Genomic DNA, 22,001 nt, shown 5'->3' with positions numbered 1-22,001 from the left:
TATTTCTCCCCTTAGTACTTTTTTACTGGGATACAGAAAACAGAGAGCAATTAATTTTGATATTCAAAACAATTTTTGCACTTGCTTGTGACAGATTGATGCATCAGACAAAGTACACTTGGCTCATGCCTCTGTTCTTGAAGGGTCAGAAGGCTGAACTCTACTGCCCATCCCATCCTTCTGCAGAGAAAAAAGTTTGAGTCTATAAAGCATGCTATAATTGAAAGGAAAAATGTTTTGTGCTCCCAGTTAAAAAATTGTGAAGTGAATCCTCATTTTGTGGTTTCAGCTACTGATCACTACCATTTCTGGAAACATGCCCAAGTGTAACAGTACAGAGAGCCACAGCTCAATTATGCCACTGTGTCTGAATCCAGTAAGGTAATTAAATTAATTCAAATACACTCTGCTGAATACCTGTCACATCTGCTCCTGATTACTCTTATTAAGCCCAAAAAGGCAAGGAAAAATGCATTTATTCTCTCTACAAACACAGTCTCGGAAGTTTTCAGCAATATCAAAGAAGAGCTATCTCCCTTAATATTAAAAACTATTCTTCAGTAAATGGGTAGGCAACTAAACTGCAGAGATTTAATTATGGGACTCAAGAGAACATCTCTGTGGGTGGCTAACAACTCCCCTTTGAACACCAAAACACAGCAGCTTTTAATCCTGTGCTGTGTACAGATCAAACCAATAGAGTGGCCTGCTTGCCTCAGTGCTTTAGCATCTGCCTTAAGGACAGCCCAACTCCTCCATGGCCTCCCTCTTCTGCACTCAACAACCTGCTCTGAGCAGAGCTGTGTCCCCCTGGCAGAGCACACAGTTCCATGAAGCCTTGTGTTTCACAAGGTACATGTGCAGAGTGCTTTTGGCCAACACACAATACCAGGATGGTGAAAGGTTAATCTGAAAGCCCCCAAGAGCTTCTTTCTTATTAATGGGCAGTGGGAGAGAGGGTGGGCATAGCATCCAAGACATCCCTGCATGGGAAGGTGCACAACAGATGGTGCTGACAAACACACACACCCCTGCCATATGTCAGACCCTCTCTTCCACATGAAGTTTTTAGAGAAGTCAAATGGACAGACCTTTCCCATGCATGTCAGGTACAGGGATGCAAGGTGTCCCAGGATGGAAACAACTTCATCTGCCTTGGCCCCTCTAAAGCTGTCAATGAAGTGGCAGATCCCATGGCAGAGATCAATTTTTTTCCAGGAAGAGAACAGGGACTTGTATAAAATGCTAATGAAAACTTATTCAGCATCCAGCTTGTCACAAATTCAGAATTTCTGGTCAGTATCCTACAAGATGTGATAGCTTCTAATGTTCTCAGAGATCACCCACGTCTCCTAAGCATACATGGAGTTTAGTTTCTTTAATCCTGCAATAAGCCAACGGGACTTTCACCTGCTCTGCAGAAGTGCATGCTGTCTTCTACATCCTGAAACAAAGATAATTTGTTCAACTAGAAAATCAATTGAAAAATCAAGGTTATTGCTCAATCTTTGACCAGATAAACCCAAAGAAAGAAAGGTATGTTAATCCATAGGGATATTTTCTCAAAAACATGCAGAAATTAAGAATAGATGTGATCAGTAAAACACTAGGAAAATGCCACTACACTAAAGGTGCAAGGCTGTGGAAAGCATGAAGGTTTTTCATTCTAAAAAAAGAAAAAGAAGAAAAGGAATTCACAGGCTTACTGGCTTGCCACAAACCTCAGAGGATGGATCTAGTTCTACTGGCAGTATCACAGACTTGCAAAGATAGAGGTGTCCGTCCCCTTCCTTTCTGCCTTCATGCCTCCCTCCCTCAGAGACAGAAGTCTTTGTCACACATTCAGAAGAGCTGAATGCCTACAAGAACTGCTTTTGCCACTCAAGTTTCATTGATTTTTAACTAACAGAAGGTCTTATTTTTTAACTTCCAGGGTTAAAGTAGCAATTTCATTAACTGTTATTTTCACTTACAAACTTGGCAACCATGGGATTCTCCTTCCCAGACCACAAGACTGACATATCCACACCACTTGTATTGAGGTACCACAACACTTGCATTGAACCAGTTTGCAGGAGACTTGGCAACAAAACAACATTTTTTCAGAAGTCAGCAATGCCAGGAAACTATGCTGAAGCAGGTGGTGGAACCACTATCTAAGAATACCAAGGAAGAGGATGACAGCCAGTAGACTCCTCTCAATGCAACTTCTTTCCTCTCAGGTACAGATCCCTAGCAAATAGCAGACATTTAGCAAGTAAGATAAAGGTGATGCATGCTGGATATAATATAAATTATATGTGTGTGCATATATATTAATAAAAATATATATACACTCTTTCCAAAAACCTGAAAATTAACAATACTTGGGTAAAGACCCACACGTATTTATGAAGCAGCATCAACAAAAAATACCACTGGCACTAGACATGGACTGGGAATGTTCCTGAACACAAAAATCCCAGAACGACCATGAGATTTAAATCAAAACAAGACAGTCATACCCTAGAATTTAAATACTTTTCTCCTGTCTGTTTCAGAGCCTTCTGGACAAGCACTCACTTTTTTTTTTTTACTTTTTTTTTTTTTTTTCCAAACCACTAAATGAAAGCAGATATTCTTCTGTTCTTACTTCCAGTTGAGACTGCAGAAAAGAAAATGTGGCAATATGCAGCTGCATGAGTTGGCAACATTATACCAACTGCTTGCTTGTGGCATCCAAAGTGTAAGCTTTTGCACTTCAATTCCCAACTTTCAGGGTGTTGGCACCTTTGCAAATTTGAATTCTGTTTTCTCCACATGCTTCAGTCCCCACAACCAGCTGTTTCTCCAGCAGGTGGGACATGATTACAATGAGAATTTTCAGATTAAAAAGCCCTACCATGCTCTACAACTCTGCAAAGAAACAGACAGGATTGACAGTACTCCAATCCCACAGCTCTATTGTCTCTTACCTTTACTTAGAGCTGTATAAAGTTTTTATAGATTAAAAGTCTACATAGCCTCAATGACATCTCTTGGCAAAACATGACTTGAAAAAAGGGGAATTAATATCCTTTGTTAGGATATTAAATGAGAAACTAACAAAATACACTGGCAAAACAAAATCCTTGTAATTAAAAAAATCCTGCAGCAAGTCACACAGATAAAATAGCAAAAAAGAAAACATCAGGGCATGTCAGCTAAGCAAACCTCTCAGAGAGTTTCTGACTAGTACAACACTTGTCTGCTTTTAAAACTGCTGGTATGTCACAGATAATACAGTTCCTTCAAGTGCAGACAAAAAAACCAGCAGGAGACAGAGGTACAATTTTCCTCACTATAGGAAAATCATTTGCAGAAGCACAAGGCATTAGACTGGAGAATGTGGGGTGGGGGAGGAAGGCAGTTATAAATGCAACAACCACTGAGAAATGATTCACTAGGTGTCTTACAGTCCTGACACTCATCTGCTACTTACAGACTTTCTCAGTTTTAATCTTTAGGTACTTTTGGCCTTCTTTCTTAGCATTGAAACTGCATGACACACATTTTACAGGAGGAAACAATGACCCAGAGGTTTTGACTTGCCAGCTGTAACAACACAAATGAGGGGCAGATCCAAGCACTCAGACTTCCAACTCCCACTTGCAAACATTGTCTCCTCCCACTAGAACACACCTGTAGCTTACAACTTTGTGCTGTCCTAAATACAAGTTTTATCCCTCATTCATACAAACACCATGCTGAAGAAATGCACCACTACAATCATGTCCTCTAGACTGAAGCACAGACTGCAATCCCAGGGTTTATCATGCATGACTCTCAATCAAGAAATGGCCTAAGCTCTTACAAAGCTATTTAGATAGAGAAGATATAAAACAGATTCCAGGGCCAAATGATGACTCAGGGATCATCTTATGGTACTTAGTCATTCTGAATTAAGGAACAAGCGGATTTGGCCCCAAAGGATGTTTCAAGTTCCTGAGGATATTGGATGGGGACAGATAAATCAAACACCCTGCATCCTGTTTTATTTATCTGTGGTCTATCTTGTCAGTCTGGAAGGTCTTCTAGAGTTTCATACACTTCTGTATTTTCTTTTAGATACTACCCTGTGTAAGCATTATTTAACTAGCACAGCAGGGGAAGGCATAGTCCTCTTCAGAAAAGAAACAGCAGAGGACAATATAGGGCATCTCTCCACAGGCAACAGGAGGCTTCTAGGTCATACACACTCATTGTAATGTATGTGGCATGTACCTAAGAGAAAAGATGTGGCTGTCTTCCCAGTGACCTTATGAACTGACAGACAGCACAGCAATGCACAGTTTCATACTTAAGTTTTCCTAACATGGATGTTAGGGGAGTGAAGGGGGAGAATGAGCTTCCCAAATGAATCTGAAGAGATGTGAGGGATGACACTCTGAATGCCATTCAGATGCACGAGGGGTACAACCTGTCATTGCAATGAAAACCCACTTGAAAATTCCCCAAAGCTGTCCCCACATTTCTTAATGTCACATACACAGAGGTCTGCATTTTTCTGTCATTCTCTGGTCATAATTCTTTAGTCACCATCTTGCTCAAATTATTCTGCAGAGCAGCATCTTCCCTCAGCACTGCCAGGCACTGCTCGCTGGCTCTTCAAACCAAGCACCACAAGGAGAGCTGCAACATTCAGAAGATTCTGTTTTCTCCTCTGATTTTGGCAAGCTGGAATTTGTTAATTCCACATCTGCTGCAAGACTCCCAGTTTGTTTTCAGGCCAGTGACCTTAAAGAAATGAGGGTCCTCAGAGACTGTGGTACCAGGGATTATATAAGTATGTCCAATTTGAGGAAATATGGGAGAGACACTTGCTAGAGGAGACACACTACTAGTGTTACATTAAAAATCCAATTATTTTCCATATGCTAAGAAGTTACTCATTTTTTCTGTGAAAGTCTGGAGAAAATTTGCTCTGGGGAATTACTCTGGGGAATATAAAAGCATGTTCAGGGAAAGCTAGATATCAATCCCAGAAACCATTCCCCATTTTACATCCTTACCCTTAGACATCTGCCTAATCCAGAAGCCAGCCAGGGCTGATGGCCAGTGCTGTTTCATTACAAGATGAGCAATCTCATCAACAGCTGGGTAACCAAGTGTGGCAAGTACAGGACTAAGAAAGTGACAGGGCCTGTTAGAGTAAGATTTGTTGAATGAAATGATATGCTGCTGCTGACCCTTAATTTAAAGCCTCAATACCCATTTAGGTTTGATTGTCAGAATGTGCTAGAAATGTCCAGTCTAATTTTACCACTTACTTCCCCAGCAGAATCTCTGGTCCTCTGTTTTTAACCAATACTATATGAGTGGCTTTGTTCCCTGCTTTACTTTGATTTTCAAAACTTAATTGAGTTTGTCACTTGCATGATGACTGAAGCTGATAACTCGACTGCTGGCATAATTTCTTATTTTCTCAAGGAACAAGAGCTACAGAATCTGGCTGTATCCCACAATGTAGTTCTCCATCTTGGTTAACTTCCTCATGGAAAGGACATTCAAAAGCAGATTCTAAACACAGGGTTTTGAGCTGAGAGCTGCAGTAAGCATAAATAGCATTCCCTACAGGGGTGTTTTACCTCACTGTCTTTGGGACTCTGCACTTTTGGTACAGAGACACTGAAGCTGGGTTAATATAAAGTAACCCAGCACTAGAGATGTCAAGAGCATGGAGCAGACACACCAGCTCTGATACTTGAAGCATTAACTGGTAACCTAAAAACATACTTTTTGCTTGCAGTCTACAGCCAAACATTAATTATAAATCTTTCTTTGCAGCCTACAGGTCAAGGTAAACTATCAAGCATGCAGAGCAGCTAAGCTCTGTATCTGGCTGAAGGTAAAAATCTAAACTCTGCCTTGAACTCCTGCTGTCAGGCCACAGACATGGAGTATCTGATCACAAGCCTTTACTGATGCTCTCAGAACTTCACTAACTCTGGCCCACTTCTCAGAATACAGAGACATAGGGAGTGCTTGTGAGACATATGAAATATGTGAACCTGCAAGACAGAGGCTTCCAGAAAGGCCTGTTACTTAGAAACTGCACCTGGAGTGAAAATCCTTCATGTTTAAGAAGAAGGGAAAGTCCTCAAGTGTCTTGCTGAGGAGCTTTCTCCACAGCTGCAAGAAGCAGTTGGAGGCATCAGCCATGGCACAAGGCCTCCAAACCCTGTGACAGGATTGAATGTAACATCAAGTCCAAGTCCACAACAGTCTCCTTGGTCAATGCAAAGATGATGAAAAGGCTCAGTACCTAGGAGAAGGCAGAGCTCCCAGACTCACTCACCACCAAACCTTCCAGGTAGGCTGCCAAGTCTTTAAGCCCCACTGTCAAGAAGCTGGGAACTCAAATGAATAAGAAACTGGACAGTTTTTCAATAAAGTATCTTGCTAAAACTAGGACGCTTCTGCCATTTTGCAGAGAATGCTGAATCAGCACAGAACATCCCTGCATGGGAAATTGCTCCCCAGACCACTGGCACACTTAATAAATCCTAGACAGATAACTGAGGAGACATGGAGATTTTCCTCGATACTACACTTACTTTTAAAAAGGCAAAGTAAAATCAAGGAAATAAAACCTCTTGGGATTAGCACTGTTCTGAAAAATGAGTTCATACTGTCTCTGCTCCCAAATTAGACTGTTTCTTTAAGCACTACAGCTAAATTCGTTATATATTCTTACCAGCAATATGCTATTAATAGCAGATGCAAGCAGATAGCCTTGCCCTGCACAAGACAATGTGGTTTTTTTTCAGTTTTAAAATATTAATTACCCTGTAACACAAAAATTTCTGATTTTAAAGCATTCTCTAAGTGTCATGAAAAAGGCAATGTAACTAATCAGAAATAGCAAAAATGGAAACAAGATGAAGATATTGCAATTCAATTTCCTAGAAAATAATGTGCCACCAGCTGTGTAAACTTTCCTGTAGCTAAAACAAATACTCTGAAAACAAGCAGGCAGATGCTTTACACTGTAGCCTGTCTCCTCAGCAGCCAGGCCTCCCAAAAAACTCTCAAGTTGTCTCTTAGATTGTACAAGGGCTTTAAAGACAGCCATAGAACAAACTGATTTGATAAGCAGGACTCTGAGCTATCTTTGATTTTTATGTTCAGCTCATTAACTCTGAGCTCCTCCACACACATCCAGTAGAGCCACCACAAACACTCTATGGTCCCTGAATGCAACAAATAACCAGCACAACATGCACCATTCCTCTGGCACACCAGACAAGACACATGCCAACCTGAGCAGCTGGACTCTTGGGTTTTCACTCCCAAACAGAGAGCAAGGGCCTACCTGCTGATTCCAATGACAGGCAGCGTGCATTCTGTAGAGTTTCCTCTTCTGGAAACTATGAAGTGGCCTTGTTCGGGCAGATGTGCTCACACTATTCACAGAGACAGATCTGAGTCTTGTCCTGTCTCTTCTTCTTTTCTTGATGTGCTGATGGTCAAGCAGCCAGCTGCTTGAAGAGGATACCTCTCTATTATCTGAGGCTCTGCAATTTCATGAATAATGAGGAGAGGAAATACAAAACATCAGATATGCTCCCCATGCACAGGCCAAGATTTCACACAATGATTAGTATTAGCTATCTAATTCGAAGGGAATTTTATAAACACCACAAGGTTTTAGCATGCTGTTTCAGACAATTGTGTATGTGCTTTGTTTGCTAGTTAATTACTTCCATGTCAGGTCAGGAAAGGGAGTTTATCATTCTTCTTCACCTTTCTGCTCATGGAAACAAATGTCAAAATGAAGTTAAGCCCTCAAGCATATATAGAGTTTTGGTTTTTACAAATTCAAGAACTCTCTAATATTTTTAACACACATGAATTTACAGTTACAATTAATATTTCCCTTCCTCATACTGATGTTCCATTCAAGACAGCAGTCATGCTGTAAAGGAGATCTAGAATTCTGTCCTAATACTTTCAAGATTTCCTGGTTTTGCTCAAGAACCGAAACCTAAGCAAAACTTTACAAACTAGTGATCATTCAGTGCTGGGCTTGCAACTCACTGGGAAGCATTTGTATCAAAATTAGGAACTCTACAACTTCCAAGTGTAGAGAGTCAAAATCAAGTGCAAAGACATGGCCAAAAGCAGTAGAAGTCCCTGCATGTATGTGTAGAACAATCTCACACCATCCTCACCAACCTGTCTGGTGACCAGAATAGGCAGCACAAGGTAAAAACTTAAAACACTCACCTATTTGGGTGGGAATGACTCAATAGGAAGAATGAACTTCCCTGTTATAGGTATTCCTGATTTTATTTTGCTGCTGTAGCAATATCTGCCTGCAAAGTTAAAGGCTTGCTGCAAAAAGCACTCAAGTGTGCTTTTATTTTTACAATACTGAAGACCTTGATCACAGTTCTGGACTGTCTGAGCAGTGCAACTACACAAGGTATTTTGGCCTTGGTTCATAACAAGTCATCTATCTGCACAAATGATTATTTTGTCTTTTGACAAGTCACAGTTTTATTAGTAGAGTCATGACAAGTTACAACATAAAAATGAATTTATTACAAGGCCACTTATAAATCTTTTTGACAGGTGATACTCTTTTAACAGTATATTTTTATTAAATGAAAGGGCTTGTTATAGAAGTGTGATTAAACACCATCCCATGCTGTTTTGGAGTAGTAACAAGGCTTTACAGGTTTGAATTTGAGCTGTCTTCCTGACACATCAATACAATTCAATAAGCAACACAGACACATGAAAACAACATGCTAATTAACAGAGGGATTGTACAAAGTATTTAAAGGAACATATCAGAAGTGCCAAGAAAAAGCCTGAAATGCTGATGCATGACATTCTTAATGTTAACACTGCATTTTTAAGGCTTGAGAAAGAAATACAAAGTTTACAGCCCATGGAAAAGATTTCTTAAAATACCCTCTCTGAATTCTCAAAAACATTTTCTAAGTCAGATGGTCCCAAGCTCAACTTGTGGATTTCCACATACCTCTCTCTGAAGTGAGAGACAACTTGGACAGATAAAATTAGTGCAAAAAGCTCCTCAGCCTGGCTCTTCAACTTCTGTGATTCCTGCCTTTGTTCTGGTGGTCTGCTGAGGTCCTTGGTAATTTCTCTGCAGTCTCTGACATCTGCTCTATTTACCCTCCTGTGCCTTGCAGCAATGCACTGCTCCAGTTTCAGATTAAGAGAGCTCCAGTACATGGCAGTGGGGTTTTCCTGCCACTTGTGTAAAAGGTTTCCCAATCAAGCTTTGAGTTACCCGTTTAGTTTGATCTTAGTCTGAGTGGTTTTCAAAATGTGATTCTACAGAAGAACAAAATGAACCACAGCCAGATGTGAAAGTCATGAATTTGCTAGAATGCTCCTTTCAAAGCTCATAGGTCTGCCTTTCTAGCTCTTGACCTTCCAGATGCAAGCCTGCACAGCAAGCCAGACAGGCACTATTTGGCCTGAAGTATGAATTTTTTCCTTCCTTTCTCTTCGTAAGGAAGTGGGTATCACTAGATTAGGGAACTGCTTTTATGAGCATCTGCCTTCATGCAACACTTTGGGCTAATCTTGGCATTTAGATTCAACTGAGCAAGGAAAAGCCACACAAAAAACCAGGAAGGCACTACTGTAATTAGGCCCTGACAAATGGCAATTCATACTGCAACCCCACAATTACCAGCCCTAAGCATCCCATGCTTAAACCTACTTTCAAAATGGAAAATGGAGTTTTTCACACCAACAGCCTACAACTAATTTCAAGAATTTATTTAAGTGAAAGTTGCTATAATCTGGTTATTCCCCCTCTCAAAAAAAAAAAATCCCCTTATTTTCCGTTTGATTTTGGTTTCTGCTTTTTGAAATACTGAATACAGTCAGAATGAACTCTAGAAAAAGCAAGGGGAGTAACAACTAAGAATTAAGTTAACTGCAGCATGTAAGTTAATAATTAACTAATAAGTTAATTCAATTAATGGAACACATAGCTACTACTAAGCATAAGAGCCAAAGAGCCCTGCTCTCAAACCTCCAAAATACCACCAAAAACCTGAAATATGCTCGAAAACCCCAAAGAAGTAGGAGGCAGTAAATTTCCTTGCAGGATCCTCATGAAAACCACCCTATTTCATGCATCTTTAATGAACAGTATTTACTGGCAGATTTTAAAACACTTCATAAGCAGTGAAAAATTACACTTAACTGTTTAATTCATTCTTAAGACAGCATCTAGAAAGCCCTAAAATCTCTCAGATTCCCTTCCAACACTTAACTTGCCAAACTCCAGTTTAGAGCTATGGCACTGAGAAAATCTTCCAAGTCCTAATATTTTTCTTTGGACTTTTTTAGGTCATGAGTAGAAAACAAACAACCTTAGAGAGCAGGCCATGAGTGAAATGGAAACACTAACTTTGAACAGTGACTAATAAATAAGAGGAGAATTGGCTTCAAGTTACATCATTAGAATCTCTCATCATGAAGTTAACTTTTTTTACGATTTTAAAAAAGGATTTTAAAAGCAGGAATTCTTCATCTGTCTCATGAAAAAGAGACTCAAGACACAGTTCAAATTACTCTCTTCTTCCACATACCCATCTCTATAAGCAACTCCTGTTTCAGGGCTAATTTTAGTCCACATCTAAAATGAACCTCCTGATTTTCTCCTACCTCATCTATAAACAACTGATACACCAGGAGCAGGGATGTCACACGCCAGGACCCCTTCATCCTTAAATTTAGGGCAGAATCACACAATCCCTGTGGAACAGACGGCACCTAAAGTAGCTGCCCATCCAAGCTGCTCACTATAATCTCTTTGTGGGAGGCTGCAGCCTCTGCAGCAAAGCTGAAACAGACGGTGTGGCTAGCTCTTCTTGGAGTCGGGAGCCAGGGAATTATGTTCTGCTGCACACTGCCATAAACACCCCAGTTCTAGCTGGGAACAGTTTCTTCATCCACCTGATCCTAATTAAGACCTGTGAATAACAGCATCCTCAAAAATCGCATTACAAGTATCTCAGGAGAAATAGCCAATATACCTAGACCTTTTGTAACTGTATTCAATTACCTTAATGTTATTTTGAAGCTAATACTTAGTACAACCTGCACTGCACTTAAAATCTTTGAATAAAAGATAGAATTACTAAGTAGTATGGACTAGCACTGAGAAATATTTTTCTAAAATATTAATTTCAACCTACAGTCATCCTGGAAGGTATGTCAAAATACCTTGAATGGAAAATAGTATCTTCAAATTCCTGAAAATGTGGGTGGCAAAGATAAACTTGGCCTTCTGTTGATGACTGATCTGCTTAAAATTAATGAAGTTACAGCCCTGACACTGACCTCTGCTGAGACACATGACAGTGCTTACATATTCTACTAATCTAGTTTGTCAGTTTTCCAGAAATAAAGCTGCACTTGTTATGACAGAAGGCATTGTTTCAAACAATCACAATAAATATGTTCCTATATTCTTTCACTACTTCACAGATTCAACTTCACAGTACTTAAATGTAGTTATAGTGCCCATATGTTTATGGTATCTTTAGGAACAACACAAAACTCTACTATTTTCAACCTTACAATCAAGACTTGACTTTTCTTGAAGCCTGCAGAAAGCAGCTCTTTTTCTTGTTTAATATTGTAATGATTATTAGTTTCATATAGACAAATTTACCAAAAGTTATTCTCAAAAAAAATTGTCACCCACCTGAAGGAGATGCCATTGACCAGCTGTCTGTGTCTACAGGTCTTGGATGAAAGAGATGAAGAAGCTGGAGACAGATTGAGTGGAGCAATTAGGCTGCTAATGATTTCACTTAGTTGTGCGCTCTGGAAAAAAAAAAAAAAATTAAAGGTAGTAAGACTTTTATCCAGACTCAACAGCTCAAAGTTCCTGGGTTCTTGTTTTCTTACATAGGATTTCAGTTCTGTACATCATGGAATAATCAAATTTAGTTTCTTCCTGTGAATAACTGTGTTGGCATGGTTTTTCTTTCACAATTATTATGTTCAACTCTACCAAAATCCCAATAAAACACCAACACCAACACAAACCTGAACATTGTTTATACACTTGAAGTAGTACCCCAAATACATTACTGATTTTAGCACTGTAACCAAAAGTCTTTAAAAGGAAAAAAGAAACCAGAATATTTTATGGCTGATATTACAACAGCTGCAGCCAGAGCTGCTAACTGGCTATTTGACAAGCATTTCAACAGGGGGGAAAAAAAAAGGTCAACTGTCTATTCATTGTACATTTTGTTCACTCAAAGTATTTTTGTTCTTAAAAGAATCCTCTTCATCGTTTACTACGGCTTGACAAAGGTGTTTTTATAGAAGGAAGTGTAACTACTTGAGGACTATTGTAACAACAGACAGATCTTCTGGTATCCTCAAAAATAGTAACAAGAGGCAAACACCCCCTCCCCATTCTCCTGCAAAAACCCCTGACTTTCAAAACTGACCCAAAACAAATGAAACAAATGTAGCCAATTTGTTAAGACTAAGAATTACTCCTTCCCAAAGCAATGAATTGTGGAATGACTCCAAAAACATTTCACAATGATACTTTGTTTTAAATGTCAGACCTTAAAGGCTATTCTCACAAAAAATGTAGCTTGCTTAGAGGAAATTGTGTTCTGCACACTGAACAGAAATTAAATGTATCTGAAATGGCATACTCCTTTTTTTTTAAAAAAAACCAACCTTTTGCATTACTTTGTTGGATTTTCATTCAGAACTAAGAATGTTTAAAACATGAATTGCTAGAGGTTATCTAGTAACTTTTCCTTACATTATGATTTTACATTTACATTTATGCAGAAAGAGGAAGAATTTTTTTGTTTGTTTTCTTACAACTCACATATTTTCTTTCTTAACATTGAGGTGATGTAGTCAGGTGAAAATTCCACATCAGAAAAAAATTCAGGGATGGATATTAAAGCACAGAAATAGCAAGTCAATTATAAAAGGACTGGGCAAAGCAAACAAGATGCCAGTAAAATAGTTAGCAGATTGGTTTAAAAATCTCAGCAGAATTAATTCTGTAAGGATAGTCTCTACTGAATATAAGAGCATTAAAAAATGGGCAGACTTCCAAAACACAAGGGAAAACATAGATGTAACTGTGAAAGGACTTGAAAATAGTGTTAATAAAAATTGCCAGCCTTAGTGCCTTTTATTCTACATGACTTTTCTTTTGGTTCACAAGCAAAATAACTTATTTTTAACAAAGAAATACTTTAACACCAGACTGAGGAATTCTGCAGGAATATCTGTAGATATACTTCAGGCTGCAGCATTGTTGCTGCTGACACTGAACAAGAAACTCAGACTTTCAGAGTTAAGAACAGAACTGGTAGTCAAAAAGGAAATTGGACCCCGAGGCTTTTAGTGGTGTAAAAGGGAAGAAATCAAATGTGTTGTGTGAGATGTGTTAGTCTACTTCCAAGTAATTTTCAGATCATCCAAGTTCTTGAACCCCTTGGACCAAATTTGTGGCTACCTGGGGACCAGGAAACAGACCACTACTCCTAGAATCATCAAAAGTCTTACTGAAAAGTGGATTTAATTCTCCAAGCCACCACTTAAACAGGGGCCATTCATCACATGCTAAAAATGCTCTTTGGGTTACCTTATGTAATTGCCAGCACTGAGCATATAAATTTCCTGTGTCATTGCTTCTCACTCCTGCCTGTGTTGTATATGATTTATCAACCAAAGGAAGCATTTTAAGAACAGGAAAGGATGACTATCAAGTAAGAAAAATTGGCACAGGGATTCATGAACAGGCACTAGTACTTAATGCTACTACTTGTACCCCTTCTAAAAAATGTGTATATGACCAGGAATTTCTATAGAGCAGCAGAGCGACAAATTAATGCCCCAATGGTGACTTTGTCAGATTTGTCAATTTACACAAACTGCATAAATTCATTCTGAAAAACAAATTTCTAGTATCTTCTTCAGCAATGTGATCCTACCACATCCTTTATGTACTTTCAAGCAAAAGAAAACCCTGCTGGAGTCCACATATTGTTCCCTGGAATCAACCATGGAAACAGCTGTTTTGCACACTGCAAAGCAAAACTCTGCTCACAGCTATATCTCCACTGTACCTGGTCAATACCTGGAATTCCTCAGCTTCAAACCAGAGTCCTACAATGTTTGAAAAGGCAGATGAACAATTGTATTCTGCTGAGGCTTTTTTAAAAAAAAAATTTCAATATATCTCCACTGTCAGCTGTTCTCTTTCACGTCACATTAAGCATTTCCTGTGGAAACTCTACACTGACCCAACTATAAACCAGGGGCAGGTCTGTGGATGGTTCTTAGAGGCTGTTGTATGTCCCCTTGTAGGGAAACAAAGTGGTAACACAGGTCAGAAATAAAAGGTTAATTTGTAAACCTGGTGTACTGTGTACTTATTTAAGCCCTTCAATTAATCACAACCCAATCCCACGACTGCAAAATATCTTTCTTTCTGGAAGTCATCACCATGGAACCTCCCTATTTCTGAAGTCAATCATTTGGTTTCACTGACAACTCGGTTTTGTTTTACTTTACCTGTTTTTCAATGTTTCGTAAAAGCAGAGTAGGACTGCTGGGTGACATTTCAAAGTCATGCTCTGGCAAAGAATTCTGTCTCTCGATGGCAGCTTGTGAATTCCCTGTGGCGTTTAATAAAGCTTCTTGGTCTGTCAATTGTATTTGCTTCTTCAAAATGTCTTTTGGTAACGGGAATTCTTCTAAGACCACTGTCCCCTAGACAACAGCAATTGAACACAGTTGGTTGACAACAGATTAACACTCCTAAATAATTTTTAAGGGGCAGTCAAAGCTGGCACATTTCTCTTAAATCCTCCTGAAAATTTTAGAGCACTTAGCTAGATTTAAAATACACTTCACAGCTAAAATATGGAAATAGGAGGCATTGAAAAAAATAAAAAAAAGCAAGCAAGAAAAAAAAAAGCTGCATTAATTATGCTACTCCTTGTAACAGCAATCACTCCAGTGTTATACCACTGCTTAAACATCTGTGCCAAAATTCAGATCAGAAATTCATACTTAGTAGAATATTACATGATCATCTGCCTGCTGATTTAAGAGGAGGTTTTTCTCTAAAAACTATCACCCTTTGATCTGAGCTTAGTTTTAATCCTTGCAGTCATTAAACTTTGCTGGAGACATTTTAAAGTGCACTATTTCTCTTATTCCTATCTCTATTCAATGCAAAACATTAAGGCTGCTATTTTTATGTAGCAGAAATCACACAATTCTAAACAAAAGCCTGTTACAATTTAATAACTGATTTTTTTACAGTAAGCATTTTTAGAGTTTCATAATTAGAACTATCCTAAATATTCTATTACTGTCATTACTTTTCAAGACCATCTGCACAAATACAGTATCAGATACAGTGCAACATCTAGAACATCACCTAATAAGATAAATACAACTTTTTATGGTAGGGAAATAACAGTTTCATAAATGGAACTAGAAAAATAATACCCCTGCTGTGTTTTCCTCATGACAGATTAGAAAAATAGTATAATCTAGGTAATCTAGTATAATCCTAGGTAATGTATCAGCTGGTTAAAGAACTTAAAATATTAGACAAAATAAAAGCAAAAATAACCTTGTGACAGTTAAACCCAGTCCTCGAACGGTTCCTTGGTTTGTCATTATCTTGTACAAATGAATTTAATACCAGAAACAGCTATCAAACCTCTCCAGGTTTTTTCCAAATAAAAAGGGAAAGAACTTATTGGATTTTAAAGTACTAACTGTTACTCAAATATCAAGCAGATATTAAAAGAATGGGATCATTATAACTCTGCCTCAAATTTGTCTTTCTAATGAGAATATTCCACTCAATAAAAGAACAAGGAAGAATGCCATACTGTGAACTCAAGGAAGATGTGTTGCTATTTCTTTAAGCAAGACAGACATCACCTAGGTTGTGGCTGTGGAAAACTAAGGATCCTGTAGTTTCAGTGACCTTTACTACTGCCTCAGCAGCAACTGGCCTTAAAATATAAAAGCAAGTCTCAAAGAGACTTCAAAGAGGAGACTAGGGGAGAAAGTGAAATTGTCTTGTTCTCAATGTGCCTAATTTATTCCATTGTTTGAATTATAAATTCGAAGCATAGAATAAAGATATTCTCTAAAAATAAACACAGGTGCTTAAAAACTTTTAATGCCTAAAAAGGTATAAAAAAATATAAAGTATAAAACCAAAATTCTGAGGTCAAAGGAATGGGAAGACACATTAAAAGTGTTGAAAAGAGAGACATACACACACACACATGCTTCCAATGGAATTAATTTTTTTTTTTTAAGCTTTAGAAATTTGTTTACCAAGCATGGAAATAGGAAAGCAGAAAAGGAAGAGTAAAATTGACAGAACATATGGAATGGGAGAGATGGAACAGAAGAAAGGAGGAACAGTAAAGAATTAGAAGACTAATACAGACTATGTTACAAGTTAATGGATTACAAACAGTAGGTTTTGGCAATGACTGCCTTCCTCCCCAGATGGAATTATTTTGCTTTGCAGATATAGATTTTTTTTTTAATTTTTTTTTTTAATGAAAGTATCTCAAATATCCAGAGGTGCTACTTCTGTGTCTGTAGAGATGGAGAAAACACACTGTAGTAGGCCAGGAAACAGCCCACAAGTTACTCCTCTCCCTTCCTATTGCATCACAGTGCTCAAGGAGTGGCCTTTTGCTTGAAATCGTTGTTCCCTGGCTATGAATCACATTTTTTTTCCACTCAGAGCACATCAAAAACACTCTGAAACCACTAAACAGCGTGCAAATTCTAACGATATTGTGTCATTCCTTTGCAGCCACTAAATGAAAACAAAGAGCTCTTCTATCAGCCCACATGTCCTGTAGCTGCTGCACTGGTGTACTATAAACATGTCCACAAAAAAAAATTCTATCAGAAGAAAATAGGTGCCTGCCTTCTCTTATGGGACACAAATAGTGCCAAACACTAAATATCACAGCTGGTAAAATGGGCATGGAGTTTCAGAAAGGAATGTCACTAAAAATCTCTACCAGGAAGATGACTTGGCTCCAAACCAACATACCACCCAAAGAAAATGCATGACAAAAATAATGTTTTTCCTCTTATTTGTCTGATATTTATTTCTCAATCTTCTGTAGCTCCTCTGACCTAAGACATCATAAAGGCTGACAGCTTTTGGATATAATAATGGGCATGTGTCTGGTATTTAGGACAGCATCAAACCATGGGCATTCTCACCCTTCACCAAAATACAAAATCTCCTTACACAGACCCTTAAACAAAGGGTCTTCATTTCTTTGTAAAGAAAAACCTGACTGGGGAAAAGCTGGATATGAAAAGAAGGGCTTTGAGGGCAAAAGGAGAAGATGGAATGATTTTTCTTTTATTTGTTCAGAGGGAAATACTCTCTAAGATGGTTTTCCTTTCCTTTTAAACTCCCTCTAAGTCTTATAGAGGGAGTTCAGCTACATGAACTCTGAAGCATCTTCTCACTACTCTCAGTTGTGCTTATCTGACCCTAACACACACCAGAGAACCTACATGAGGCTCATTGATGAAGAGTCAAAGACCCCTGCTCTAAAACCTCTCTCTATCACACCACCTCACACAGGTTTGGCTTCTTTTATGCGAGAATGACCTGAGCAACACAATAAATTGATAGCTACATTACTAATGGTTTAGGAATGTCACTTTCCCACTGTCTAGACAGTTCAATTTACAAAAACTAGCACATGAATTACACACACTGGAATTTTAGTAATTATTAATCCTTGACCTGTTTAAAGTGCTGTACAAACATTAACAATCTAATCCTCAGAATAAACTTGCACTGCAAGTAACAAAAAACCCACCCTGAAAACTAATAACTGAAAATCCCATCTGAAAAGGCAATCTCACCTCTCCTGCAGAGGGAAAAACCAGTGATAAATACAGTACTGGTGGCCCCTGAAAGCCACTAACAAAGTCACTATAACAGATTCAAAGGTAACAGTTCCCAAATCACAGTCCTGTACTGATGTGTTTAAAGTACAGTAGTTTTTAGCTCCTGAAGACTTTCCCATTAAACTCTGCAGGTGATAGCCTGCAAAGACCCAAGAAGTCTAGGGCAAAGAAAAGAACAGCAACAAGGAACAAAATACATAAATATTACAAGAAACACTGGCAAAAGATGATTTGAAAAGCCCATTTATGAGCTTTCAGACAATACCTTGGTGGCACGTATTTGCCTGTGAAGGTCAGTTAGTTGTTGGATTTTGTATTCTAGTTCTGAAATCTGGGCTTGAAGCCATGTCCAACGGCTGCCAATTCTAGCTCTGTCTGCAAGCCACTTCCATTCAGAAGTATAGCTGCTGTGAAGACAAAATGATGGTTAGTCCAAAAATAAAGATAACCACATTTGCACAAGAACATTTTTGACAGCTGCTCTGCCTCATGTTGCAAGCATCTCAGTTGCTTTCAGAAGATATCTGATTATACCCATCCAGTTTCACATCAGCTTATTCCTGCAGCAACAGAACTGGCCCAAACCAGTACAATCCATGCTCACTGGCTATTCCCACACTAAGCTAGCTTTTTGTTCTAGGTTATAAAACTCAGAGCTGGATAAATTACTGAACTCTATCAGTTAAGGCTGATTACAGATGTGTAAAGAATTCCAGTAACTCCACCAGCAAGAATCCAAACTCTTACACCATACTTCCACCCACAAGCTTTCACAAATATGGTTTGCTAAGAACTGGAATCAAATAAAATATCATCCAGCAATGACCAACTAGATATCAAGTCACTGCCTGAAAAACCCAACTAAGTAGTTTCAATTTCTTTCATTCAAGCTGTTTCATAAATATCTGTGTCAGTTTAGTTTAGTCAGATCACTCTTACTACTGTTTAAAATAGATGCTTTTTGCAATACAAAAAAATCTGCCTCCTGGTACTTGACATTGTGAACACCTTCATTTTATTATGCTAAATTCATCACTGGTATCAGCAAACATTTTTCAACCTACATGTTAAATAAATGAATGAGGAAACCATACCATGCAACGAACAATCTTAATATTCAGTAAGTTTAACCAGTATATAAAAGACAATGCAGTATTTTAGTATGTAACTTCCACAATTATCCTACCATTAACTGAGTTAATTTATTTACAGAGAGCAGCTGGTATTTTTTTCCCCAGTGAAGCTGCCAAGTACTTTGCCACAGCTAATTTAAAAAACTGTAAAATCAAAAAATCAAACTTTTAGAAAAGAAGTGCTCTTCCTCAAGTTGTTGGGATAATTACTGGATGTAGATCCTTGATGACACTGTAAATTCTGCATATGAAAAATACATGATCTCCTCCTCCCCAGGCAATGAAGAGCACTGAAGTATCACAAAAGGTACAAGAAATAGCAGACACCAATGAACTGGCACAGGAACATAATGCAAGTGTAATTGTTTCATGCAGAATTTTGTGTCAACTATCTCAACAAGAAAGATAACACAGTGGGAGACGCTAGACATATCCTGGCCAGGAGTAGGGAACCATCAAATTTGAAAATCCTAAAATTTTCAATGCTAATATTATAAAACATAACTCAAAATTTCAGAACTTTCAGTCTAGTTTAGCTATTATAAATAGTAAGGATAGACACAGTCTCTACTAGGTCACCCCTAAAATACATCATCTTCTCCCTTTTTAACATAAATTATCCTCCCACATAACTCATCACCAGTTTAAGCTCTCTTGAACACAGAAAAAATGAACATAAGAAAATTATGGTGATTGAATCCAATTTAAATACAAATTCAGTGAGGAAGCTATCTGGATTACTATCAAAAAGAAACTCAAAAGAACTCTGTAAATATACATGATAATAAATTGCTTGCATCTTATATATTCTACAAGTAATTTTCCTCAAGGAAAAAAAAGGCATATGAAGTCATCTTGTGAAAATGGTCATTTTTCTGACCTCTTTTTATTTCTCTTTATCTTCCCATTATTACCAGCAAAGAGTAAAGAGTCACAATTACTTATGCTTTAACCAGGTCTTCCTGAAAAAAACTTCTCTGGAATTGACAGCTTTTGCATTTTTGTGCTCCTGAAAGTCATAAAATACGCTCTGCTGGGAAAGGGAGGGAATCTGAATTTCAAGTTTTTAATTAAATGTGTTCACACAAGTGTGGTGGCTGGAATAGTTATGACTTGTCTCAGGACCCTGGTCTGGCAAAAAGCTAGTCATAAGAAAGAGCTGCTTAATGAATCTATAAAAATCCCTTAGCTAATAATTTTAAGAAGAAAAAAAGTTAAAAAGGAATTAAAGAGGATAACCGAGAAAAACCCAACAGGAGTATTGAGGTGTTTATTTCTGCTCCTTTCTCAATAGGCAATTAACAAATCAATGATGATATCCCACAAACCAGGATGTTGTAAAAAGAAAGCCGAGGTGAAAGGAAATAAATTGCATGGACAGATTCACCTCCCAAACTAGATGTTAACAGTCTGGGGAGAAAAGTGAGCTACTCTCAAACAAACTGAGGAGGAGAGGGAAGTAAATGGGAAGAAAAGTAAAGTATCCTGTACACAGCTGGGAAACGAAGCAGAATGGAAAGGGCCAGAACTGGACTGAGGTCACCTACACTGCATGAAATCAGTGTGGCACAGGGGAATCCACAACCAATATCGAATCACAGATGACAGTAGAAGAAATGTTAAATGTGTAATCTCTGTATATTACTGTCTTACACATAATCAAGAATCCTCTGCAAAGTTACATCACAAGTTATTTTTCAAAAATGGTTGCATTTTTTTCCCTTATACACACTATTTAATCTTGAATCAATTGCATTCACTGTTAAACTTATTAAGTATGTTTTTGCTTCATTCTAAAACACTATGCAAGTATTTCTTAAGGCTTAAATTCTATTATATAATTAAAATAACAGCATTTAATTGCACTGTGTAACAATGTCCTTAGGCCCCACTCTAAGGAAAGGTTTCCACAGAACTAAGCACAAACATTTTATTCTCAGGCAAAAGGAAGCAATTTTAGCTTCTCCATCTTGTAAGCCCAGGCTGCCCCATGCCCAATGCCTGCTCAAAGACTTGGACAGCTACACAGTGACATGGATTAGACACTTGCTGCAGGTTCATTTTAATTTTAGGGGCAGCATGACTGAAGCAAGCTTAAGTCTAGATCCCTTTTCCAGTTTTGATGCATTGCAGACAGGATAAGAGACAGAAGCATTGATGAACTCTGTTCCCATCCCTGTCACTCCTATTTGTTTGATCTTGCGTTATTTTTAAGCATCTTTTCCTCTAAGCCTATTTCTCTACAAATCTTTTAGTCAAGCTTGTAACTCCTAAGGAAATAAAATCACAATGAGCTATCCTCACACTCCTAAAGTGAGCTGTTTGCATGCAAAGTAGTATGGTCCCTCAAGTGACAAATGATAACCTATTTCTGAAACAAAAAAAACCCCCAAACCAACGCTGAAACAAAATCCAAACCTGTGTCAATCCACTCCTGGGATTCTAGACAGTAAAGCTTAACATTTACTCAGTAAAGGAAGTTGTTTCAAGGTGGCTTCAGAGAATTCATTAATTCTGCAAGCTCAGAGAAGAAAAAAAAAAAAACCACCAAAAAACCAACCAGTTACAAAAATAACCAGGCCTGTCACTGAAGGAGGAAGTCAGAAGCAGGTGCTAAAGTAGAAGCTCCTGCTTGTTTTGTGTTGGGAATGAGACAAGAAAAAAGATGTTTCTGTCTGTACCGTTTCCTGTGTGCTCCTTTTGCGAAGTATCTTTGCTTGGTTTCCTTGCTTTTGACTCTAAGATCATACATCCTCCACAGGAATTCCAAAATCCTTCTTCTGCTAGCAACTCAGTATAAACCATGTTACACTGGTGAAGTTTCTCATGTTCAGTACTGTAGTACAGTGGAACATTACGTTTGCACATAAA

General features: G+C 38.2%; 1 protein-coding gene across 7 annotated transcripts in view; it reads right to left on the bottom strand.

Annotated features, from left to right (window-relative positions):
• KANSL1L (KAT8 regulatory NSL complex subunit 1 like) overlaps positions 1-22,001 on the bottom strand; it is a 61,436-nt gene that overhangs the window by 20,816 nt on the left and 18,619 nt on the right. For 6 of the 7 annotated variants that reach the window (XR_001522754.3, XR_001522753.3, XM_033516038.1 and 3 more), the window contains exons 3-6: positions 18,263-18,404; positions 14,584-14,781; positions 11,723-11,844; positions 7,334-7,535 (exon numbers count right to left, since the gene is read on the bottom strand). Coding sequence is in view for 5 of the 7 variants with exons in the window: in XM_033516038.1 (XP_033371929.1) it covers positions 7,334-7,535; positions 11,723-11,844; positions 14,584-14,781; positions 18,263-18,404 (664 nt within the window). In the remaining 2 variants the exon portion in view is untranslated. The remainder of the gene's footprint in view (positions 1-7,333; positions 7,536-11,722; positions 11,845-14,583; positions 14,782-18,262; positions 18,405-22,001) is intronic. The other variant, XM_015634475.3, reaches the window with a different exon arrangement.

The sequence above is a fragment of the Parus major genome, chromosome 7, assembly GCF_001522545.3.
Source record: "Parus major isolate Abel chromosome 7, Parus_major1.1, whole genome shotgun sequence".
NCBI lineage: Eukaryota > Metazoa > Chordata > Aves > Passeriformes > Paridae > Parus > Parus major.
This window is presented reverse-complemented; position numbering and strand designations above follow the sequence as displayed.